The 27,581-nt window shown below is 34.0% G+C and overlaps 1 protein-coding gene across 3 annotated transcripts in view; it reads left to right on the forward strand.

The window, feature by feature from the left end:
- Zcchc7 (zinc finger CCHC-type containing 7) overlaps positions 1 to 27,581 on the forward strand; it is a 223,175-nt gene that overhangs the window by 193,185 nt on the left and 2,409 nt on the right. For all 3 annotated transcript variants that reach the window (XM_026415472.2, XM_026415463.2, XM_077797921.1), the window contains 3 exons: positions 193 to 228; positions 21,728 to 21,823; positions 25,969 to 26,086. In XM_026415472.2, the coding sequence (XP_026271257.2) occupies positions 193 to 228; positions 21,728 to 21,823; positions 25,969 to 26,086 (250 nt within the window). The remainder of the gene's footprint in view (positions 1 to 192; positions 229 to 21,727; positions 21,824 to 25,968; positions 26,087 to 27,581) is intronic.

A 27,581-nucleotide genomic window follows, 5' to 3' on the forward strand; every position in this document is an offset into this window, starting at 1 on the left:
GAGTGTGTTAAACCAGTGTAAAATTCAATTAAACTGTCTAGCCAGGTTTTTGAAGCTGAAATGCAGACCCTTTCTGTTAAGCTTCTTATTTTCCTGTGACCGACACCGGTGGATGCTGGGTTATGCCAAAACCAACAGGCTGTAAAGTACCTTGTTTCATGCTCCCAGTTGATCAATATTTTTATTTTCCAGGCTTGCCCAGAAATCTGGAGGCAGTATCACCTAACGGTGAGTAGAAACACCTTTTTTATTTTCCCCAAGACCCAACCTATTTACCCTTCTCCGAACTGCTGACCATAAAATATAGACAAGCATCTTCTGCTGGAAGATAATAAATATCTAAAGAGTTTTTGTACTGAGAAAGCAATAATATGCTTTTTTTCCTTCTCCCCTGACCACTAACCTGTCCTTTAATCTTCCTGTTCTTAAAAGATTTTGATTATTTGTTATTACTCACATCATTTGATGATTACATCATGGTATTTCTAAGTCTTCTTTGACTCTATTCATTATATTAAAGGGGGAAAGTATGCTGGAAGCCATAAAAAAATGGTAATAATCAGTGTCTTTAAAATATTACATCATCCACAGTCCATAAGCATACAGTGCACAGTGTCTTCCATTATCATTTTTCTGCCTTTACTGAAATATGTACACATTTATCAAATGAAGCTAGAAAAAGCCCAGGGTACCTTTCATATAGCACAATTTAACTGTCCTATGTTTTAAGCTCTTCTTGACATATTTGAAAAGTGTGAATATCTGCATAATACCATTCAGGTTATTCAGTTTTCTAGTTTAGAAGCAGAAAACATAGTCACCATAGAATCCAATTGGCTAATCCAATTGGTTCAATATTATAAAGTTAGTTTACTTTTACTATTCAGCTTAAATAATTGCACTGATTTACCAAAGCCCTACTGGTCATTTTTAATATATTAAATGTGTTGTGCTAAGCAAGGGACAAGTTTCTTTTAGTTGTAAAGTTATGTAATACATACTAATTAATAGTTGTTAAAAGTTTAGTGTATTAAAAAGGTTTTGTTTATAGAAAGCAAGTCATAAAAAGAGAGAAGGCAAAGTTTTTGTACCACTTATAAGAAATAAATAATAAACCAACCTAGGTATACTCATACTACCATTTTGTCATGAGCCCAAGAAGCCAGGAATAATTATCAAGTGGTTTGTTTTTTCAGATTTTGTTATCTCCATTTAATTTATTTGAAGAGCTTAAGTAGGAAACTGTAATTCCTCTGCTCTCCCCAAAATACTAAATATATTATTGTTAAAATCTTCAGTGTTAATGCTAAAAGATACATACCCATATATGCACGCACACATTACAGATGTAACTCATCTGATTACATTGTTTGTGTTCATGTAGCAGTTTATTTATTCTCACATAGCATGGTGAAGTTCTTATAGCCTAAACTTGGTTAGAATTTGATCTCTAGTACTTTTCAAGATCACAGAGCTGCTCTTTGTAACCACATAGCAATATTTTTCATCATTATTTGTAATAATTAATGTCCTAAGAAATTTGACATTACATTTCTTTTTTAGCTTTTCCCCTAATTTAGAGAATTCCAATTTTGAAAATTTGAAGTGTGGAAAGTACTCAATCTTAAAGCCACTCTTTTACATAACTAACAATGAGCCTGTAAAAATTGGTTTCAGGTATAACAGAAATATTGAAGGTCTGTTTAATATTTTAGCTTTTTAGAAACATTGCAAAAAGAATTTTGGGGATAAAATAAATAAAAACAAAATGAATTTGCCTTTTGTGGAATATAATATATTCTATCTGTGGTTATAATAAATTCAGTTTGAGAACTTAATTTGTCCCAATGTGGAATCCTGTTTAATGTTTCAAAATAATATTAAAGTAACCATCACAATTTATTATTATCAAGTTTTAGTAAATAATAAGTTTACTGTGCAAGTGTAAATGTATCACTTCTGTGCTTATAGACCTGTGCATTATATATCAGTTCACATGTAAAATAAAAGTTAAATTATTTAACTATAGTTATTTGAATTTTTATAAGTGTAGGGGTAATATTTGAATCTTTGCAATTAAGCATATTCAGTTTTGGATAAAAGCAAGATACGTGCTGATTTTAGTCCTCTTCAGCTCTTTTACTAGGCGATGGACTGCCATCTATTGACTAATAGTAGCCCTCACACATGAATGTGGCATCAATCAGAGCAATGGCCAAGTAATAAACTAGGGTTAGAATTGCTACTGTATTTTCTTTTAAACCAGTCTGCAAAAACTGGAACTTTCTACACTTAATCATGGATTAATTTCTTTTATAACCAAAAAGTGTTTATTTCATACCCCAGGTGAACTGCGCTTTTGAGGGGAGAAGTTGATTAATATGTCCCAGTTTGGAAATGTTTACATTTGCACGCTTTCAGTTGGTTTTATCTGCCTTTCAACCAGTAAGACTAGAAGGTCGTTTACAGAACAATTTCTGTTTTAGCCACTACAAATTAAGGTCTTTCTAGCAATCATTTTCTTAAAAAGAAAAAGAAAAAAGAAAGAAAGAAAAAAGAATTCCAGAGATTAAGCAGAATATTATTTTTCAAACACATAAGATGATGAAGTTGATCAATATAAATGGATTTGTGAAATGTTACAAATCAAAAATTTTAAGAATAAATTCTGAAGTAAGAAGAAACTTATGGCAGAGAAGTGTTCAATATTTTCAGCAATTTCATGAGAATTAAAATGAAGTCTCTTTAACAACTTGTATCTAAATAGAATAGCTTTCTAACCAAACTTAACTTCACTACACTAGTAAAAACTAAGGCCATCTTTCTAAAGGACCTTGTCAATAAAACTCTAAAATACATTCATCCATTCGCCGGTGTCTCTCTCTCTCTCTCTCTATCTCTCTCTCTCTCACACACGCACATATACATCATAACAACTATGGTCATATTTTTCTTTATATATTTTAGTGGCTATAAAATTATGTGTAATTGAATGTCTTTTGAATTATTGGTTTAGAGAACTACTTGGGAAGAAGAAAAATCATTTTATCTAGCAATTACAGGATTTACTCAAATAGTTAATTTTTTACTTTCCTCAAAAATATGTTTAGAAAATTCTTTAAATCTTTTAATAGTATAGCCCTATTTTTATTTTTTAATTTCTGCTTTATTTTTTGATTTTTGGTAAAGTCTGACTTTAAATATTCTTTTCCTCTTTCAAATATTTCATTCCAGATAAAAATTTTCCTTGTTATTCAAGAAGGAAAGTCCCTTCCCCCAACCCCTGTCATTTCTACTCTCATTTATATTAAAAATCCTAGACCAATATGGCCACCAACAGAGTTTTAGAACCAACAGAATTTTTAACTAGTAGAGGCTGTAATTTGACATGGCTTGGACATTTTGTTAATCTTGTTTTTAATCTACTTACTTAAAAAAGTAACCAGGAGTTTGCTCTTTGGAGGCTGTATGTATTAAGAACCAAAAAGGACAATGTGTCTTTTATGTTTAATTTTGTGCTTGGATTTCTTTGTGTGCATTGTTAAAATGTATTATAACCTTTCTACCTTCTTTTTAACCAAAGGTTTAAGGAGAAAGCTAATGTAACTTTTTTATGAGAATTAAGTTTTACACGTAAGTTTATAATTTTTGGAATGTTTAGTATTCACACTTCAAAAAATTAAAATATTTCTTGTCAGGGAAATGGGGAAGAATCAAGAAATTAGTTTCCATGCCTTCCTTTCTAGCTCAGGAAAAGCTTATGACCAGAGTTTACTAGTGACCAATGGTAGTCTTACCTGAACTAGTTGAATGGCAGAGTCTATCTTCTGGACCATAGTTAACAATGTTCCATTTCACTTTGCCACTCAGTTTTCTCTCCTTACCTGGAAACATCAATTTAGAAATGTATTTTCTGAGTTCTTATAGCATGAGAATGTTTTCACATTATGAGTTTTACACTAAATGAGAATTTTATCCTCTAATGAATTCTATGCCATACCAGAGTGGGTATCCCTAAATGTCAACAGATTGGAATTTACTTTAGAATTCTGTTTTATAGTCCAGAAGAAAGGAATAAAAAGGTGGATATAGATTTGGATCTCAAGGCTATAACTATACAAAAATCTTTATCCTTGGATTGTGATAGGTGGATAACAAATTTCTAACTGCCTAATGCTGAAATTGAATATTTTTCTTTCAAAGTAACTTAAAAAAATATTGAAATATAAATAGTTTGAAAAAGTCAGTCTCAAGCCAGAATCTTTTCTTCTCATGGGAAAAAAAAAAAAAAAGTTTCTGTTTTAATTGGATATATGCTGGGAATCCTAAATATCTTTCTGAGAGCTCCTTGGCTACATAAACAGACCTGCAAAACCCTATCCACACAACTTATATCATTTTTCTTTCTCTTTTCATGTTTTTATATGTAAATGTATGTGAGACAGTGTGCAGGAGTATGTGTATTTAAGAAAATAGAACTGGTTGCATTTTTAAAAAAAAAAAAAAAAAAAAAGGTGTTAACTCCAGAATAGAGTGAGGCCTAGATCTTACTCTGTTTTGGAATTTTTCAAAACATTTTTTCTTTGTACTATTTTTTGAGACCTGACATACAGGTTATCATAAACTAATACTTTATAAATTCCTTTTGAAAGCTATTATTTTGGTAATTCAGTTTGTTTTGCCAAAGTTCAAGAACCAAAAATACTCTTGCATAAATTGGTCTTTTTTTCCTCTATACATCTGGTATGGTTCTTACAGTGTTTTGATTTACCAAGCATTAGGACATAACATCTCTGTCAAGTTTTCATATATTTGATTTTTATTAAAAATACCCTGGGCTGGGGCTGGGGCTCAGTGGTAACATACTTGCCTGGCATGTGTGAGACACTGGGTTTGATTCTCAGCACCATGTATATATAAATAAAAATAAGGATCTATCAACAACTAAAAGATTTTTTAAAACAAATAAATAAATAAAAATACCCTAATAGTCAAACACTGCCAAGGCATTGACTGTGCTCTCATGATTGAAAATGCACATGTCTCTTTTATATTATCTCAGGGCTATCTTTTCATTATAGTACTACAAAATCAATCAGATTGCTTTATCTTCTTAGTTACTTGCTGTTTTGAGTAACGGGATTTTTTTTCTTTTGAGGGATACTAGGGAATTGAATTCAGGGCCTTACACATGCTAAGCACATGCTCTACCTCTGAGCTATACTCTCAGCCCAGACAAAAAGTTTTTGTATAAGTTTTAATGACTTACTCATACTCCATATTTGATAACATAAATAGGAAATACATTTGGATGGTGACCAAAATTTTTTAAAGATTTTTTTAATGGAAAAGGAATGTGAGTAGTTTTGTGTTTACTTTCAATATTTACCTTGTTCTTAATGAATTTAGTGTTAAAAATATGCTAGCAATTTTTTTACTTCAATATTATCATGTTTTGAATTTATTATAAAAGATAATTACTATATCTGCAGAGTACATTGACTGATTTTTTTTTAAATCTTTATTTTACTGGCATGTAGGACCACATTTTGCCAGAACCTATCATTGGAAGCAATTGAAAAATGCAATTTCAAAGCAAATGAAACCTGGAATTATCAATCTCAATAAATGAGATTCATTTAAAAATAAATATAATTTGCCAAATCATCAAAAAGCAATTTCCTAAAGCCTCCTGTAAAGGAAAGTGGGAAAAGTGAATGCTGTGAATTATAAATGCATATGTTATTTTTACTCTCAATGTTTCTTCAGATGTTAAGAAGTCATGTGTATACATGCTTGTATTTTAATACAGTGGAATAAAAATGATTAAGATTTGTATATATAACTTATTTGTTTTCATTGAAGCACATGAGAGAACCTTAGTGTTTTATTCTCAAAGGAATATTAAGGTGTCCTCCTTCAGAGCAAATTCTCAATTTACTTGATTTTTAGTATTTTAAAATGTAAAAATTAATTTTGGTTTAAGAGGGAAATCAATATGGTCCATTTTTCTTGCATTAGTATATTTAAATAATATCAAATGCTTTATGACAACAATCCTAATGTAGATTTAAGCATGTCAGATAATGAAGCAATGAAAAATACGCTGCATTTACTCAATTGAGAAAAATTTACATAAATGTTTTATCATAAAAGCAGCTGTGCTTTTGCCATCTTCTAAATATCTTTAATGCCCTAGTCACCAGCCATTAAGGCCTTTGTTCATTTTTAGATAGAACTTGTTTCTCAATAGTAAACTGATTTTGAAGTTCTAAAAACAATAACTTCCTTCTTCATTTGATAGAAAATTTTCTATGCTTTGTTTTGTATATCCCATAATGATGAACGGGATGGGGGGCAGTATATTTAGAAGTTACATGTTTACCAAATGAGCTTCAAGTTTTACTTCTGTTTTAAAGTGTTAAAAGATGCTTTTCCTGAGGATATTTGAAAGAGAAGGTTAGATTTAGACCTTTTCATTACCCTTTTCTTTCTTCTCTATGTATGTTCACTTTTGCTTACAGAGGAATTGCATTGTAGGAGCAATTTCTTCTTGAGAATTAAGTGTTGTGGTAATGGAGTTTCATTTCTAAGTGTTTCTAATTTTAATATACATGAACACTTTAAACTTCTTTTCTTATCTCCTTAAAATATAAATATATAATTCTTATAATCCCCCCAAAAAACTACATTGTTTTTTACTTAGAAAAAGTCCCCCTATTTTACCAAAAATGAACAAAAACAAATATTCTTATTTTTTGAAATCTATGCAGTTTATCACTGTATAGTATTGTCTTATGTAAAAAATTATAGCTTTAACATGAGAGATGTTGAGTAATGCTTTTTTGGGGAGTCATGTTACCTGCACATGAAGAACATGAAGTAATGGGCTGGGGTTGTGGCTCAGTGGTAGAGCACTTTCCTAGCACATGTAAGGCACTGGGTTTGATCATCAACACCATATAAAAATAAACTAATAAAATAAAAGTATCGTGTCCATCTACAACTAAAAATGTTAAAAAAAAAGATAAAGAAAAAGAACATGAAGTAAAATGCAGAATAATTTCAGCTTATTTGAGTGATTCTTTTTTATATGTAATTTTAAATAGGTGATTCATGCCATTCCTTATAAGCATTCTAGGTGATTGAGTTTGTCACACTCTTGTATGGATATTTCAGTGCAACAGTAAATGTAAATAAAGTATACTAAATCAGTGATATTTTTATTAAACATTCCTTTTAGTAGTCATGCATATGAGTGACATGGTAGATTACAGTAATTCCTGCAGGTCTTAAGTATTTATGAATCAATTAGTTACTCAGTTATGATCAACCATAACCTTTAAGGGTTTGGGTCAATCATTTGAATAATCTGCAGGAAAAGAATCCTGAAAGGACCCTTGACTTCTTGACAAGAACATCGTCTCTAAACTAGTGTATTTTCTGTCATGGTATAAACTTCAGTAGCAAAGTTAAGTGTCTAATTAAGTTTAAAGTTTCAACTTTAAACTTAACGTCAGTGACTGAAAGTTAATGAATTATTGTTTAATTTGCTCAAATTTTAGACTTGAAATTCATTGTTCATTTTATATCAGAAAGTCTTGGGAATTATTTATGAATTTTTACATTTATAAGTGGTTTCTTCCAGCTCTTTTGAGGTTGATTCAATGATTCTCAGACCAACAACTCTAGCTTTTAAGAAATATCTTTAAAATTATATTAAAAACATGCTGCACGTTTAGAAGATGTTTAACAACAACAACAACAAAAAAGTTAAACACATTAAATTACACCTTCACCCTAATTGATAAACCAATACACAGGTAGGTCACATTTCAAAAACAAGAGTTATTCAAGTGAGTGTTCAGAAATCTGTATTAGCTTAGTAAGAATTCATGTGTATATTATTTGGTCATCAAGCTACTGGATTTTTTCATTACTTTTTTCAAAAATCATAGAGCTGAATCTACTAAGTAGATATATAGCCATCTTTATAATTTTGTAATATATTTATGCTTATAAATGCCTACTATATATGCATACATTTCTTTACGGTTATTTGTAGATTACTCCACACTTCTTTGCAGTTAGAACTAAACTTTGGATTATAAATTTGGTTTATACTTTTAAAAATCTCAATTTTGTATTTCTTGGATCTTTCACATTTCATTTGTTTACAGTAATACCATATTTCCTCCTCATTTTACGAAAGCCCTTAGAAAAAGGTACTAAGAAACTTGGACAGAAAGGCAGGCATCTTCCTGAGGAAATACTAGGGAATTTTATATCATAATAGAAGGGGAAAAGTGCCAGCTTTAGAATTGGACTTTGGTTCAGAGTTCATGTACTTTGGTTCATATACTAGATATGTAAAAGTAGTTAAAATATTTAACTTGTAAGAATCTCAGTTTCTTCACCTGAAAAAAATGGGGGTTATCATGCCTTATAGGGTTACTTACATATGCAATAAGATGATAAAAGTACTTCACACAATACTGTGCACATAGAGCATGTTAAATGCTATGTGAGCTTTACCACAGCAAACCCAGAAGCATCTCGCACCTGTAGAGATGGCATCTGCACTGATATCCTAGTTCAGTTATTGTTAATGTCTTTTGCCCAAGATAAGGAGATTCATAATGACATATTACTCTGTCTCCTAACAAAGTTTCTCTCTTAGAGTTAGTGAAATTAAAATACTTATAAACAGTATCTTCTCTTAACAAAAATACTTAACTCAGTTTTTAATTTTTTAATTATTTACACTTGTCTTATTCCTTTCCAAAAATGTAACTTTTAATTAAGTATAGCAAATTTAAATTATTTTCTTAATTTTACTTACCTAAAAATCATTGTAAAGATATTGAAGATTAGATTACAACGATGCTAATAATGCATAATTTTTAAGCAGTAATTTCAGTATCATCTGAATATAGTTATTCTGTCCTATGCAGATGAAATTATATAAATATTAGCTTCTTGTATAAATAATGTGAATAACATGAAATCAAATAATTCACACATGCTAATTGTGGTTCTATTTGCTAAGGGTGAAGGGCTTATGTTAATCTGATTAGGAAGGAAACAAAATAGTGTATTCATTTTTTGCACTTCAGGTAAAACTACTTCATACTTTCCCATGACTGATACCAGAAAACAGCCAAATTTCATAGCCAACCGTAGTGGCATAAGAGCTGGGTCACTTCTGTGGACTCTCAACTGTATTTGCATGGGTCCAGCAAAAAAAGGCAACACAAAATCAATTTCTCAATGCATGTGATATATATTTCAAAGAGCCTTCCAATTTCATGTTTGTTTCTTATTTTAAGAAAAGCAAGGGCTAAGATGGAACATATTATAAAAGCAAAAGAGCATTACTTCCCTCCTTGAAACAGGTCCTTGCAGTTGTGGATTCCATGCCTTTGTGACTGATGGTTAAGAATATTTCAATAGAATAAGCAGGGTTTGAGGTGAAGGGGGTTGCCATGTGTTGTAAGTCATGTAGAGTTATAGTCAAAATGAAAATCTTGGGGTTTGTTTGGATCCTTGGTGTGTTAGCTAATAAATACAGTAGAGCTCTGGTTCCATAATTTTTCAGTAGAGGTTTATGTACAGTTGTATGCAAAATGTATAAGCGAATTTGAATATTTTATGCATTTTATATAATTGAGAGGTATAATATTAATGTGATTTCTTTGCTTTATAGGCCACCCCAGTAAACCTTCAGATAAAATATCCGAGAATTCACAACATGTAGACATTCTCTTCTGTCTCTTCACCCTATATCCTGTCTCCACGCCCTTCTCATCCCTCCACCCTGCTTCAAAGCTTGTGGTCCTTTTCCATCTGTGTACTAAAAGGTTTCTTTGTAAACCAGGCCATTTGTCCATCATTGTTTGGGGTCCAAACAGTGGTAAGATACCCTGTCACTGATCCCGCATGCTATGAATGGCAGCTCCTCTCCGGACAATTAGTGGAGGGGCTGAGAAATATTCCTGAGAGGATTATTTAACCTTTCAATTTAGAGGGCACAAAGCCTGGTTGATTAATGAACTTTCTGATGGGCGCCGATAAGCGGATCTATTTCTTTATTTCCCCTAAAAGTGATTCCTTCTCCTGTCCATATTACTATAATCTTAAACATAAAATGTGGCAAATAGATTGAAAAACAGCACTAAAGAGTTTATCTGGCTGGCAAACTGAAGGAGCTAAATTAAAATTGGTAATGACAGCAGTGGCTCAGCCTCATATATGGTTTTTAAATGCACTGTGTATTTTGAAGAGACTTATTCTCCAGCTCGCCTGGTAATGACTGCTTTTGGTGCACAGTCTGGGGCTGGCTTCTGTTATCCCCGCACCCCCCCCCCCAAAAAAAATGAGTTGTGTTATCTGGATGGCTGCAGACACATACGCATCCCCCTTTCTCACTGCATGGGCAGACAAGGTCGATAGCATTACAAGGTATTTGTGGCAGTGCTTGTTTCAGTTTTCAGAGCTGCCAGTTTCCAGGCGGATTTGAATTACAAAAGAAGAAGCTGGCATGAAAATTGAAAGGTTTTATCGGCTGGTCTGAAGCCTCATAGCACATTGCTTATTTATGCAGTCCATTTGCACCAGGAAATATAAAAAGGAAATACATTTTTAAAATAAGGCCATAAAGACCCAGATATGTTTAAGATGGCAAATAAAATATAGATACCTATAATATCTTTCCAGGAAACGATTTTCACTTAATGTTGCACATTACTTCAGAAGAGCATTTATGTTGCTGTCATAAATTTGTGCGTTTGTGTCACTATGTAGGTAGTCTCTAGGGATTAAGAAGGAAGCCCTTGCTAACTTACTTTAAAATTAAAATAGACGGAGGGATAGCTCTGCAGTTTGAGAGCTACATTGGAAATATTTAAATAGGATGGTAAATTAAACTTAAACTAACATTTTTGCATTCCATGTAAAATTAGCTATGGCCCAGTGAATAAATGCCTCTACCTTTAGAGAAAATTGGGATGCTTTTTAAGCCATGAAGATTTGGAGCATTCAGGAAGTGAATTACTGTGATCCTTACTGTCTTGCATATGTTCATTGTTCTCTGCTTACTGAGGTTTTCTTTTTTGTTGTTGTTGTGGGGTTTTTTTGGTGGGGGAAGTATCTTATTAGCAAAAAGATCATAAACAACTAATAAATTTAATAGCTCCTTTTTACAAAACTTGTTTGTCTTTTATTTTAATCTTCAAATATATTATCTTACAGGTTTTGCCTAGTGCTTAATATGTAGTCTTCTCATTGCTGGGATTTATACCAACAATTTACATTTATTCACATTACTTGCACATAGTTTTGACTTATTGAAAAAGACATACTCATGCAATCCCTTAAACTCTTGATGACATAAAATGAAAACACAAGTATGCAAACATACAGTATTGCAAGGATTTGAATAATTAATGGTTTTATGACTGGTCATTTGCAACCTTTCAGCTCATTGGTTTGTAAAACTTAAGTGTATCCAAAAAAGAATTAGGAAGGAAGTTACATATATATTTGAAATATCAAATCAATAAAGCAACACTATTTTGCTGTAGTTCAACTGAATACTTTTCAAGAATTCATTTTCCAATAAAGCAAATTACCCTCAGCTAAACCATGAGAGATGCAATTTTTTTGTAATTTTCATTTTCACCAGGGTCGGGTACCTTTCTCATGTTTTCATGGCCCAGACTAATTACTTCATGTAGTTTTTTTTTTTTTTTAACAGAGAAAATATCAAAAGCATACACATCCTCTGCATGCTAATGATGTGCTGTACATTTTTTTCATGAATTTTCATAAGGATTTTTTCTACGTAGCATGTGTGGCTTAATGATGTAATCACCCGATAGACTAGAAAATGCTCCAAAGGAGACGTTCCGGTCTGTTGTGTACATAATACATGTTTCAAAAATCTGCCTAATTAAGGAATTACCCAATGGATTGGGAGTCTGTTGGGTATATGACATAGTCTTTTAACACATAAAAATAGTATATGTATATTATTATATGTGATACTTTTAATGCCGTTTTTAGGATTTAGGGGAAATTGGTAACAGTGTCCACAGGAATATAAATGCATTTGGTTTTCACTAAGAAAAAAATTATAGCTTTAAAAATTTCATGAAGGAAGCATTGTTTTAAACAATTCCAAAGTTTTGAGAAGAAAAATCCTCCCAGTGTTCCTCAAAGGAAAATGTAACAATGGATATTTGCCAAAACCGAGTGCAAATGGAAGGCTTTGTCTAAAACTACAGTGGGAATAAGCCTGGGTGGAGTTCAGGCCTCAGGTGTGAGAACACATCTTCAGAAACCTTGGTAAAGGAAGGAAAGGGTATTAGTCTTGTGCGCTGCTAGTAATAGGGTTGTCATTGTCGCTTTCTCACAGACTCAGCTTTAGTTCTGTTCACTAAAAAATGGTTTGCCCAACTTTCAAGTTCCTCCCTTTGATTTCTTTAGTTTCCAGATATTTTTGTTGTTCTTTGAATATATACTGATTACATTTCTACTGGCATTTATATTTTGAATAACGTAAAAGAAAGGGAAAGCATCCATTCTTCTTTCCCTGCCTTCTCTATAAAATGAAATAAAATATTTAGCATATTGTCTCTAATCTCTTTAGAGTAGCCAGTAAAAAGCAATATCTTTTTTTTTTTTTTTTTTTTTTTTTTTTTTTTTGAGAGAGAGAGAGAGAGAATTTTTTTAATATTTATTTTTTAGTTCTCGGCAGACACAACATCTTTGTTTGTATGTGGTGCTGAGGATCGAACCCGGGCCGCACGCATGCCAGGCGAGCGCGCTACCGCTGAGCCACATCTCCAGCCCAAAAGCAATATCTTTAGACAGGAAAAAATGTGTATTTTAAATTTAAACTTTCTTCCTGCTTAAATTTCAAATTGATGTCAATAGGTCACTTCAATTAATGGACTTCGTAATCACATTCAAGGCTTTTGATTGGAGGTAACAATTTCTTGAGTAATCTTATTTGATTACTTGGGTTGGATTTTTAAAATACATGAATATTGGGGAAAGGGTTGTGCTCTTAATGAGCTTATTAAAAGAATAAATTGACTTGGAAACATTTTGAAAGAGTGAGGATGTTGTCAAACTTGAACATCATTATCAATTTAAAAGGTATATGTGCAAATGCAACTTGTTCAGAAAGATTGGAGAGCCAAGCTCTACTTTTCTTAGTGTTATATTTGATTGTGAATATATTTATGTCAAGTGTTTAATATATTTGCTCTTAATAGTCAGGTGTGGTGATGCCTACCTGTAGTCCCAGCAACTGAGAAGGCTGAGGCAGGAGGATCACAGTTTAAGGACAGTCTGGGAACTTAGCAAGACTCTGCCTCAAAATTTAAAAAAAAAAAAAAAAAAAGGCTGCAAATGTAACTCAGTGGTAGAGTCCCCTAGGTTTCCAAACTCCAGTATGATGCGCGTGCACACACACACACACAAAAGTTTACGTAGCAAATTGGATTAACAAATTAAATATATATATAGCTTAGTCTTTATATGTATGATTATAAAAATCCATTTTGCATTCACAAGTGTAGAAAATTCTCTTTAATTAGTGAAATTGATTGTACATCCTATATGCATATAGGGAATGAGCTTCAACTAGATGCAAGCCCTTATTGGATCAAAGTCAGTTTACATAAGGGCAGCTCAAGGTCACAGAGGGAGATGCCCCGCAGGTTCATTTGCATAAAAAATTACTGTTAGAAATAGGACACTGAGGCAACTCTAGCATTTTGATCTCTTGGCCTTTGTCATGGAGATTCCTAGTAAGTGAAGGGAGTAAGGCCAGTGTCCCAGATAATGATTAACTGTTTTAATGGCATTCATTCATTCATTCCGAACTAACTACTCATGCAGAAAAAAGGGTTATGTAAAATGACATTAGAAGAAAATCATTTGTAATCGTTGCATCGGGCTGCACTTTGAGGAGACATTAGGAGTAAATCCATGGCGTGGTAAGCTTATGCTTTATCTTCTGATATTTACTGAGTTTACTGGTGCATGAAAAGCTTTCAGCAAGAATAGCAGATGGGATGGACCTTTCATAGGTAATGCTATCTACCAGGTTATTACTTCTATATATTGATAGTAAAGTAATCTCCAAGATATCACCCTACAAATACAGATTATTTAAATGTCTCTAACCAAAAAAAAAAATGTCCTGCTTTCATAAATACTTCATTTGGTATCCATTGAGTCAAAGTCTAGATAATTTTTTTTTTTTTACTTTAAAAAAGTTCTAGAAAACTACATTCATTCCCTTGGATTTAACTTTTTGTCAGCAGTATAGGTGCAAATGACAGAGTCCTGAGCTTAGAGCTAATCAGTTGACACATTCTTCTTTAAATTGGATCTTACTGTTAATTAAAATAAAGACATTCTCCCAGGCAGAAGAATTGAGTCACAAATTTATATTTCTAACACTTTAAGTAAAGATTTTTGTTAGATCATAGTATGAAAATTTGTCCACTGGAAATCATTATTGAGTTTTCAGTACTGTATTCTAACGCAGAAATGTTCTCTAATTAGGTAAGATCTAGGCTGATTTCATTCCTACTGAGTCCTGGTACATGATAGTTTATTAAAATGAGAGTGTGTAGATAATGTTTGTCATGTCATTTACTAATTAATTATTGTGAAACAGTTTAGAATTTCATAACAATATAAATACTGTTGGTATTTTTATTAGTAGTAATGGAAGTTTTTAACTAGTGACATTATTCAGATGAATGAACATCCAAGTGTTTGCACTTTGTCCAGGAGCATAAATGAACAGTGGGGCTATGTTTGAGATTACTTTCAAAATAAAATTACAAGTGTCAACAATGAAGCATGCTTTCAAAATTTGATTAAGAAGTATCTCTTCATCCCTGGTACTATCTGATGAGTTCCTATTCTCTTTGCATTACTAATTCCATCCTGGTTTTGCCAAAGTATATATCACATTCTTAGTGTGAAGGAAAGAGACATAAGGAAGCTGTATTATTAATTTATTCAAGCTTTTTAACATATCAAAGCATGATTATATAGATTTTTCCCTTAATGACAGAAAAGTTAAAAAGTTTCCAAAGTATACAAGATTTTTATTAACATGGGTCATATGCTTTACATATGCATTACCCCATTGTTCATTCATTAATATTTACTGAGCTCTTACTGTATGCCTGGCCCTATTCCAGAAGCTGTGGTACAGGAATGAACAAAAGGAGCCCTTGCAGAACTTAATTTGGGGGCTGAGGATGGATAGATAAAATGTAAAATATTTAATGTCAGATGCAATAAGGGCCATGGAAATTTTGGGGGTTTCCAGTAAGAGGGTTGTTTGACTGTTGGTTTAGGGGGGTTTGTTTTGTTTTGTTTTGTTTTGTTTAATTAGGACATTAGGAGTAACACTTGGAAAGAGCTAGCAATTTTAAAATAGGTAGCCAGGAAGACCTTTCTATGAAGGTGACCATTGAGCCTAGACTTGATGGCAGTGAAGGGGTATACCACATCATATCTAGGGGAAGAGTGATCCAGGAAAATGGATCCAGAAGCTTTGTCACCAAAACTGGTGCCAAGCTCTAGGTTTGTCTGGAGTGTTCAAAGAACAACAGAAAGGCTAGCAAGGTATGGAGACATGCTTCAAAGCATATAGCAAAATCAGGCAGGTGGGAGAGGCAAATTGTAGGCCATTGTAAGGTTCTTGGCCTTTACTGAGAGAACAGAGGAGCTGTTAGAGGGTTTCAGCTGAGGAGTGATATGTTCTGATTTACATGCTAGAAGGATCACCTTGTCTCGAGAATAGGCTGCAGAGGAGCAGGGATAGAAGGAGGAAGATCAGTTCTGATGCTCTGGTGATCTAAATGAAAGGTGAATGGTCAGACCAGGAGAGAAGAAGTAAGGTGGTTGTATCTTACAGAGTCAATAAGCTCTACTGATGGACATGAGGTATATATAAGAGATAAATCAAGGTTGTTGATATTTGGACTAAGCAATTGAAAGGATGGCATTGCTGATGGTGTGATGGGAAAGATTGTAGGAGGTGCTCATTTGAGGGGTGGAGGAGGACAGGATTTGTTTTTAACTTACTCAATTTAAGATGCCTGTTAGACATTCTAGTAGAGATGTGAATCTAGGGTTGAGAGATCAAGGCTAAAAATAGAATTTTAGAGTGGCCAAAGTAAAGGTTAATGTAAAGTTATGAGGTTAGAAGGGATTAGATAGAGAAGAAAAGCTGTCAAAAGACTGAGCCGTGGGGGCTGGAGTTGTGGCTCAGTGGTAGAGCTATTGCCTGGCATATGTGAGGCACTGGGTTCGATCCTCAGCACCACATAAAAATAAATAGATAAATAAAATAAAGATATTCTGTCCATCTACAACTAAAACATACTTTAAAAAAAAAATGACGACAACTGAGCCATGAACCACTTCAGGGTAAGCAGGATAGAACATAAGAAACAGGACTAGCAAAGAAACAGCCAGTGAGGTGGAAGGAAACCAGGAGAGTTGGGGAAACTAAGTAAAGGATATGGTCATATCTTACTGATAGGTTATGGGTATGTGTAACATCCCCTCACAACAGTGTCAGGAAGGAGTGCTGTTACTGTTATTGTACCTATTTTACAGATGAATAAAATGAAACAAAATCATTTAAGTAACTTGACTAATGTTGCATAAGTGACAGAGCCAGGATTAGCACATAATCCCAAAATGCAGTGGATAACTTTTTATCAGAGCCTCTGGCTCTTCAGAAGATTTGGTCAGTTTTGCCTTTGATTATTGTCACCAATTCTTAAAATCCCTTCCATCTATATTTTGTCTTTAAGCAGGCAAAAATATGCCCTTGTATTATATACATATACAGAGTGCTCACATGTATCCATGCCTAGACTTTTCTCTGGTAGAACACAGGACCTGGTAACAGTTGTTGCCTCTGAGGAGGGGAACTTGATTAATGGAAAACAGAACAAAATCAGACTTTTTACTCTCTACCATTTAGTGTCTTGAATTTTGTGCCACATGCATGTTATTGGTTTTAAAACATTTAACACTTTAAAAACTAAAAAGAACTAACTACGATTCATTTAATAGCAGTAAGGTGAATTTGTTCTTTGAGATGCTGTACTTAAGGGGCATCTCAAAAAAATTATACTACTTCATTTATTTAATGGAAAATATGCATTTGATGTACACTTAACTCCCTTGATGAGCCATGGCCTCCCTAGTGTTTTCATTTCTTAAGATCTTTTTCATGTTAACTCATCTGTTTTAGAATTCTTATTTATGTGTGTATCCCTCACAATTTCTATTACATACTCTATGGATAGTAGGAACTCAGCAACCTTTTAAAATGAATAATTTCTACTAAGGGCTAAATGCATTAGAACTACCTGTTATCTCCTCAGACTAAAGCAATAAAATAAATTCAGAGACATTCCATAAAATTTTGCCTTCCTGTACTCAGTAGTAGATATATTCAGTGTTTGTATCCACTTTTTACACTTGTTGATTGCATAACTAATTTCCACTGTCTAGAATTTTGAAGTCTTTAATGTCTACTCATTCATTACGTCTTTATTTATTGAGCTTTTCCTGTGTTCTAGGTATTGGGTCAACAAACTTTCCACAAAGTGTTAGATGGTATAATATTTTAGCTTGGAGGGTTATATATGGTCTCCATCAAAACTCTAGTGTAAAAGCAGCTAGAGATAATCCATAATCTAATATATATGGCTCTGTTTCAATAAAACTTTACTTATAGATAGACACTGAAATTTGAATTTCACATGTTACAAATACTCTTTTGTTATACATTTGACCATTTAAAAATGGGTAGCTGTGGGCTGGAGTTGTGACCCTGGCAGAGCACTTGCCTTGCACATGTGAGGCACTGGTTCAATCCTCGGCACTACATAAAAATAAATAAACAAAATAAAGATATTGTGTCCATGTATAACCCAAAAAAAAATTTTTTTTAAAGGGTAGCTGTTCCAACTTTGTAAGCCATTCAAAAACAGGAGAAGATCAGATTTGGTCTATGGGCCGAAATTTGCTGACCCCTATTCTAGGTTCTCTACCAATTCATTGTCTAGGTTCTTAATGTAGGGATACATAGTGGACCAAAGAAAAGTCCCCATCTTCATGCATGTTACACTGTAGCATTGAGATGGCAGATCAGCAATAATCAATAACCACTTTAGTACACTAGAAAGTGTTGGATGCTATTTTTTAAAAAAAGGGGAGGAGGAGGAGGAATAGAGTAGGGAAAAGGGGAATTAGGAACCCTAAGGTTGCAAACAACTGGCAATATTACATAAAGGTGGCCTTTTCTCTGAAAGGAGTTGATAGGAATGAGCCTTTAGAGAGTTGTGCAGTATTGTGACTTTCTTTGTGTCCTATACTCTTTAGGAAGAGCCAGAAGTGCTATAGGGGTGCTGATAGCTTCTCCTTTGAGGAAGTCTCCACTTGTTTCTATATCAAATCAAGTTCTAGTGACTGGATATCCCTGTTGATATGGTTTCACCAGCCTCTCTCATCTTTACTTCCTGGTTTATCTTGACCTTTGCATAGGATTCAAGTCAGTAGAATCCCTTACTTCACATAGCATATTTTTCCTTCTCATTAATGAATCTAAAAATCTTGCTTCAAAGATAAATTTTCTATATGTTTGCACAAACATAAGTAGAACAATTTATAAACGTAACTAAGTACCATTTTAGAGAGCATTTATTATTTAAGGAGTGGGTTTTTCTTTTTATCATCAGTTATGGTCCTTCCTAACAGTCACCACAGCTAGTTACTGAGAACCTACCAGTAGCTTCAACCCTTCACTGGGTTCCCATGCTGCTTAAAATAAATTCAATGTTTTTCACCCTCAGTCATAAAGCCCTAGGTAAGGTCCTTCTTCACCTCCTGGAACCTCCTTTTCTTCTATTCTTTCTTCACTTACTACAGTTCCAAGTTTACAGATACATTTTCAAATCTTCAAATATAGTGAGCTTGCTTCTAACTTGGGTTTAGCACTACCTATTCCCTATACCATATGCCTAGAATAGTGTCCCTTAATCATTATATACCTGGGGTTTTTTTCCTTATTATAATAAGGGACCGTCCTTGTCAGGGTTTCTCTCAGCAGCTCAATCAGCAATTCATAAAACTCAGTTTTAGCTGTGTGCATACTACTAATCACCATCTTCTAGTTTGTGTACACATGAGTGATATGTGAAAGTGTATGCACATGTACACATATAGCACTGGAGATGTAAGCAGTGATTTTTGTTTTTCTCATTTCTCAATTACCTGATCTGAGAACAATGCCTGGTATATATTCGGCACTCAATGGTTATGTTTTAATAAATTGTAGAAATAGGGCATGTATACACTCCTGCCCTGTGCCCAGCACACTAAAAAGCATCATGGATAGAGGCACCTTGGACTTGTATTCTGTTCCACTTGTCTCTTTCCCTTGTTCTCTACATATCCTTGTTTCTTGAAAGAGTGACCAGCGTTCTGTTCTAAGGCATTTTTATAGTTACTTGATAAACCTATTTCAATCTGGCTCATGCTACAGCTCCTCAAGTGAAACTGCATACAAGTTTGCAGTTGCCAACAACTTCTTGATTGCTAAGTCCAATGAATTTCATAGTCTTCATCTTCTGTAGCCCATCAGTAGCTTTTAACAACTTCTTTCTTGAAATGTTATCACATCCTTGACACCATCTCTTTTAGTTTTCCCTTAAAACATGTGTGCTCATGGCTGCAATTTTATGCCACATCAAAAAATATAGACGTGGGCTGGGGATGTGGCTCAAGAGGTAGTGCGCTTGCCTGGTATGCGCGGGGCACTGGGTTCGATCCTCAGCACCACATAAAAATAAAATAAAGATGTTGTGCCCACCAAAAACTAAAAAATAAATATTAAAAAAATTCTCTTTCTCTCTCTTTAAATAAATAAATATATATATATACACACACACATATATATATATATATACACACACACATATATATATATATTTGTTTATTTATTATTTAAATATAGGACGAAAAAAATTATACTCACTAATTTCACATCTTCCTGGTGTTCTACTACCTGAAGAAAATGTGAATCTCTGCAATGAGGGATATATGACTTGTGTGTGTACTTGTTAAAACTTTTTTTTTTGATGATTTTTGGCTAGTCTTAATTTATGAGCCACATTTTTAATTGGAGAATGTATAACATTTGTTGTTTTTTATTTATATCTGAATTGGTAACAGCTGAGGTTAAATTCCATTGTGTGTAGCATTTGTGATCATTTTCAGCAGAAGGATTATTTTATTGTTTTCTTCTGGTTTTCTGGTTTTTCATTCTAGGAAATTAAAATTGAAAGTAAGTTTTTTAAAGAAGATTTTTACTACCTATTCATTATTTTCCTGTATCAACCAAAGAAAACCCCACAAACCACCTGTTTGTAACATTAAGCAATAAAATTAGATGGCACAATAGTGCTCTTGGTAATAGGATCCCAGTAAAGAACATGTTTATGCTCATCCTTACATGTTTTCTTTCAGTCTCCCAAAAGCTTGGGGTGGGGAATGCCGATTAATCCTGTTGATTACAGCCACCACTTCCTCAGAGTTCTTTCTCCATCCATCATCTCCTTTCTCTTCTCTATTTTCAGTGTCTCCCTCTCTACTAGCCTTCTTACATGCCCAGGTCTTTTCCTGTTCAAAAAAACAAACCCTACCAAATCTTCCTCCCCCTAAATACTGCATCATCTTACTCTGCCATTATTCATGCTTCTCAAAATAATATATAGCATTATTCTCCCTGTCTTCAACCTATACTCAATATTTTTAAACATTTCTTATTGTAAAATGTAATATGCATCCTAAAAAGTGCATAAAATATGTGTACAATTTAATAGATTAGTTATATGATTCACACCCAAGTAACTACCTCTGTGTACAAAAACTAGGAAGTTGCAGCTACCCCAAAGCCCTCTACGGGCTCTTCTATCCTCTTTGGAAGTAACTGCCCTCCTGACTTTGGTGGGTGATTCTTTCTTTTTTTCTTTTTTTTATATTTTTTTAGTTGTAAATGAACACAATACATTTATTTTATGCTGAAGATTGAAACCCGGTGCCTCACACATGCCAGACAAGTGCAATACCACTGAGACACAACCCCAGCCCTAGTCGGTGATTATTTCTTTGCTCTTCTTTCTACATTTCATTACTTTCATGTGCATCCCTTTACTCTTCGCCCTACAGCCTTCAACTCTTTGTGCACTCCCACTGATTCCAAATTCTTGCACTAACGTTATTTAAGAACAGTTGTTTTTACAATGGATGTTTGTCAATCCTGGTGTTACTAGGTCTCCCTGCTGGTTTTTGGCACTGTAGATCAGTTCATCCTTCTTAAAAATATTCTCTAACACTGGCACCTGTGTTCTCCTGGGTCTCCACATGCTTGAGCCCTTCCTTCTCTGTCCCTTTTACAAGCTCCTCTGTGTGCCCTTAAATGTTTCTGTCCAAGGTTCCATCCTCCACTTCCACTCCATGCTAAGCTCTAGAAAGCAGTATTTCTAAGCAATCTCTTACCTAAAAAAAAAAAAAAAAAAAAAAAAAAAAAAACCTCTTTTAGTAAGGACAAGGTTTTATAACTTTCTTCTAACTTTTATTAAACCTTCACAAATGTTTTATGTTGCAGACCAAACCTGGGCCACCCAAAAAACCGAAGACTCCTTCTGGACAATCGGCATTAGTTTATTGCTACAACTGTGCACAAAAAGGCCATTATGGACACGTAAGTTTATCATTTGAACATAAAGTATTCTGTTGTCAGGGAGCAGTTGTTGAAAGATGAGCTCAAAAAAGAATGGAACTCGGAATGCTTACTTATTTACAAACTAACATTCAGAGGCAAGACTTAATATATTCTCTTTTTTTATTTGTTTTAATTAGATACACATGACAAGTATGATCTTGACATATCATACTTTTGAATCAGATGGGGTATAATTTTTCTGAGTGTAATTTAATTTTTCTGAGTGTATATATTCTCTATTTCTTTACTTCTCCCATCCCTACCAGAGTAACTGTCTGTCAGAGCATAGTTGTCTGTTACAGGTGAATGTAAAAACAAATACAGCTCATGAAGTCAGTCATATACTAGTCGTCAACAGTACATGGCGTTCTCATGAGTTCCTGTCACGATTACTTTGACACAGCTCCATCGTGTTTTGGTTTTTCCCTCCACTTTTTCCTGGTACTGTAGTCAACTCAGTCTTCATCACTCACTCGCAATCCCTGACACCCAACAGTGGAAAGACAGAGGTGATGCATCACTGACTAACCCACCTACTCCACAAGTGCTCAGGTTCCTTGTCCAGCTAACACATTCTCTAACCCCAACTAAAAGGGTCAGATTGTGTGTTCTGGATGTTTAAGTTTCAGAGCAGGAGCAACTTCTTGCTGTGAGGTGGGCACAAGATCCCTAGTCAGTTGCCACTTTAAGTGTGAAATAGCAGCCATCCATCACAGAGACAAGAAGCAATAAGAATAGGCTCAAAATCCATGCATTCCAGGACTCTTGAGGCAGAGAGGAAAGGGCAGTGGCACAGGAGGTAGAAAGTTCATATGGAGAAATGCACTCCCACTTTCCAGGCAGGGTTCTAACAGCCTCAAAAACAAGGTGAACTGATATCAAATCAGATCCAGTGGAAGGAGGTAGAAAACAACAAAGCTTGGAATACTTTAAGTGGGTAGAAAGATGATAAATAGAAAAGGGTAGCACTGCAGGCCACCTCTTAAATTCCAGCCATGGCAAATACTGGTACAAGCCTTGGGAACCCTACATTATGAGGACAGACAAAAAGGCTAGGAGAAAGAAAAGTGCTGGAGTCCATCTTCTGATCAAGTTATCTTCCATACTGAGGCAGCAGGAACTATGGGTGGAGCTTAGAATGTGAAAACTAGCATGAGGCTCTGATCCTCACTTCTGATTTGTACTCTGCTAGTCACTTAACCAGGTGACTTCAACAATTCACTTTTTCTTTCTGACCTTCAGTCCTTATCTCCAAAACAAAGAAGTGGTTCAGGGGATTTCTCAGCCCTGATGTTTAGATGCTATTTCCAATGTGATCAGACCCACCTTGTGGTGACACAGATGGAGAGATCCTACAGCACACTTACTTCACTTCTGTAGAACTCACATTGAAAATTTAGCTAGAGAAGGTTTCTTTTACAGTGCTATATCATCTCTAGATCTTTTACTGCTCTGTGCATTCATCCGTGTTACCAACATTCAGATGCTGCCAGCGCCTTTTAGGGAACATATTCACATGAGCAGTCTACTGGCACACAAATCACATAAATGTATGATTTATGCTTGCTTACCTCTTTAAAACACAAGGGTATAATTTTATCATTTATCTTTGTTCAATTAAAGAAAAACAATTATAGCTGGATGCTTATTGCTTACTAGTCACTCCTGTTAATGTAGATAGGAAATATATTAAAAACATTTGGAATTTATCCCTGAAATCTAGATTTAGATAATTTTTAATTTATAAAAAAACAAATTTGGCAACCTCATCACTGCCATAGATGAAGAACTCTAGATTATCCAACATTAATGAAGAAGATCAGTGGTGTGGCTAATCCAGAATAGTAGATAAATTATATAGCCAACTATCAATTGTCTGTGCTAATGGAGGGGACCAGCGATGTGGATAATCAAAATACAATTTACATTTAGCTTTGGAAAACATTTGTAGTACTGTATAACTCTGTGTAGTCATGTCAGTCTAGACCATATGGGATCCAAATAGAGCACGCAGGTGGTTCAAGATGTCTGAGGATCTTTCTCCTTCAGTTTCAGAAATTCAGCCATACAGATATTGTTATTGAATAGATTCTTTGCGTGAAAATGTGACACCACTATTTCCTAATTCCACTCCCTTTCTGGTGGAGTGGGGTCTGGGGAGGGTGTCAAGGACAACAGTAGTCACTGTACAAAGAGCCTCTGCAGGAGGATGTGAAAGAGTGAGTGGGGGCTGGAAGAGTTAAAAGGTTTTGTTGACATGTATTGACTGAATGTATGAATATCTTTAGTACCTTTGTCCCATCATGATTTACTCCTACTATTGTATGGTTAGGATTCTTACTAGAGATAAAGTTGGTGTATATTCCACCATTACAGTATTAGAGTATTCTGAATGACTCATTACATCATTAAGTTTTATGCTTTTCTGTGTTTTATGTTCTTAATTAGCTGCCTTTCATTTCAGTTATTGTCAGAATTTTAGACCCAATTTTTTATGGGTTTATTTTATGTGTATCTTTTCTCCTAGAAATGAGAATTTGGAGCCACTAAATATGGTGGTTTCTAAAAACATTTTTTTATGCTATCATGAAAGTTTGCCTTACAACTTTCAGAATCCAAATAAGACCAAATGATTTAAAAAAAAAAAAAAAAGTCACAACAGGCAGGGTGGTGCATGCTGTTATTTCAGCAGCTCAGGAGGCTGAGGCAGGAGGATTGCGAGTTCAAAGCCAACCTCAGCAATGGCAAGGTGCTAAGCAGCTCAGTGAGACCCTGTCTCTAAATAAAATACAGAATAGGGCTGGAGATGTGGCTCAGTGTTTGAGTGCCCCTGAGTTCACTTCCTGGTACCTAAAAAAAGAAAGAAAGAATAGGATAAGTCTGAAGATGGTAGAAGGAAGAAAATAATAAAGATAAAAGAGAAAATTATAGAAACAGAAAACTAAATAGTATCAACAAAACCAAAAGCTGATTCTTTGAAAACTCTTTTTTTAGGAGAAAACAGAAGTCAACTGTTAAGGTAAAATGTTATGATTTGATATGAATAATAAAAACAGATTTCCATTACTTAACTCTTTGAAGTATATTCTGATGATTCATAATTTTTTAATTCTGCAAATTAATTATATAAAATGTATAAAATGGCCAGCTATCTTAAAGATACAAGTTCAGACACAATGTCAAAGCTATAATGAATCAACTAAATTCTTTGTGTATTTTTCACATGCTTTCTTAAAAGTATTTCAGTTTTTCTTCAATACTTAGCTAAAAAATGCTGAATAGTTATAAATAAATATTAGATAACAGAAGATAAACGGGAGCCTTCCAATGGGAAGACTTTCAAAGAAAAAAATGCTTCAGACATGGTGAATAAATATGTGTTGCAGATCATGATAAATGAAAACCTGAAGTATTCAGGCCAAAGGATGTGAACATGGGAAATGGCCATGGTGGGAAGACCAGTCATCAGAGTGGGCAGCCACCTATGGAAAGGAGTGCAAGGGGTGATCTCAGCTTGGGTAGGGAGCAAGAAAAGAGATTTCCTTTAGGGCATCTCAGAATTACATGGGAAAAGTTTTAAAGTAAACATAACCTACCACCATCTCACTCCCTATCATAAGAATCACCCTAATCAGCAGTAAATGCTGAGTTAAAATAAACTTGCCAACCACTTGTGTTTAGAGAGGAGAGCAAGAGGCTAAGAACTTAACACCTATATTTTGGGGGTGAGAAGGAGAGACGAAAGAAATACTTAAGGGAACATTTTTGGAAGAAACAGACAAGGAAAGGACAGATATGAACATAAAACTGAAAAGAATAAACTCTGTCACAGAACAAGACAAGTGCAGATGGCACCAGCCCTCAGTGCTGTTGACTGAGACTAAGGAGGAATTTGGCAGGGAAGATGGAAAAAAAATAGAAAGGTTTTATAGCTAAGGGAAGAAAACCCAAGCCTGAAAGAAAAGCACATAAGCACAGTAGGGTTGTTGGTTTGAGTGATCCCTTCCAGCTTCCAACCACAGCACAAGACACCAGTGATGTGGGTCTCCAATAAGCATGGTCCAGAAGCTCACAAAAGGGTGGTCTGAAAACTATGACATCATAATTTCAAATACAATTTGCAGGAATGTACAGAAAGACGGATGTATAATCAGACATTTCCAACATCTCCATTCATCTACTACTATGATGACAAATACGAAATTCGGGAGAGAGAACAAAGAATAAAACGAAAAATAAAAGGTATGTTATTAGGCTGTTATTGTAGCTCAATTGGTATAGCATTTGCCTTAAATGTGTGAGGCACTGGGTTCGATCCTCAGCACCACATAAAAACAAATAAATAAAATAAAGATATTGTATCTGTCTACAACTAAAAAAAATTTTTAAAAAGAACAGATATTATTTTTTAAAAAGGTGTGTTATTAACTTGTTAGGTAACATTTGCAGTAGTAATTCCTAGATTTCTTTTTTTCTCTTTCCACATTTTTTATTGTGCATTATAATTATACATAATAATGGGATTTATTGTTACATATTCGCACATGAACACAAAAAAATCAACATAATTGGCCAATATCATTCCCCAGCACTTTCCCTCTTAAATTTTTTTATCTTTGCCTGCTTTCAAGGTCATTAGTTATCACAGTAAATGTTTTTAATAATTACCAGAGAAACTAGAATTTTCTTCATCTTCAAAAGCCAAACACCTTACTTCAAAAATTCTGTATTGTAACCTGTTTGTGATAAACATTTTTTCCACTTAGTAAGCATTTTAGAAAATGTCCAGAAAAATACTGCTCTCCATCTGTGCATGCAGTTTTCAAGATTCCTTGGAGATTTTTCTGTTTGACAAGTAATTATTTTTTCAGGTTGTGTGTCTCTGATATTTTTCATGGAAAGAAAGATTCCTAGAGCTTCCCTTAAGAAATCAGCTCTTATAGGCCACCATTGTCTGCATAGCTGTAGGTCAAGAGCCACTTCTCTGGTTTCTGTGTTTACTGTTGCCAACATTTAAGTTCTTTCTCACCAAATTAATATCATTTAAGTCTATTTTCTCTACCTCTGTTCTTTCTTGCTGTGTACTTTAAGATGGTTTCCCAAGTTACCTTTCTTGTTTGGGGACAAAATTGTTTATTTTTCAAGTTGTTCCATTATGTAGTTTTCATCTTTTTGGTATTCTTTTTTTAGACTCTTACTAAGCTTAGGACCTTTTCAAAATAAAATTATTAATTCTAAAGAAAGTTAAAGGAATTTCTTCTCACAATGCCTGCATAGTTTACATATTTAATATAAAATTTATCTAAACTATAGAGAAATTATAGTACAGGAAGACAGTGATTAGGCAACTAAATTAGAAAGAGATTAAAAAGAAATAAATGAAAATTTTATCTCTGAATTTAAAAATTATGAGTGCTTTCTGATTTTTTTAACTTGTCTGTTTTTTTCCAAGTTTTCCATCATGAGCATTTATAACTTTTATAATCTGAGGAAAAAAATTTTTTTTCCTTTTTAGCTAGTTGTATTGACACTCTGTAGCACAAATCGATTTTGAGGTTTGCGTTGGAATTTTTATTTTATTCTAACAGTCTTATGCTAAAAGTTATTGGCCAATGCTTTAATTTTTCAAAGTTCTACTGACATTAATTTTCATCCCTCACTGTCAGAATCACTCACCATCAGAAGCTTGTAACAAGTATGTTGAATCCTGACAAAATATATCATCATCTGGCACTAA

Source organism: Urocitellus parryii, chromosome 4 (genome assembly GCF_045843805.1).
Source record: "Urocitellus parryii isolate mUroPar1 chromosome 4, mUroPar1.hap1, whole genome shotgun sequence".
NCBI lineage: Eukaryota > Metazoa > Chordata > Mammalia > Rodentia > Sciuridae > Urocitellus > Urocitellus parryii.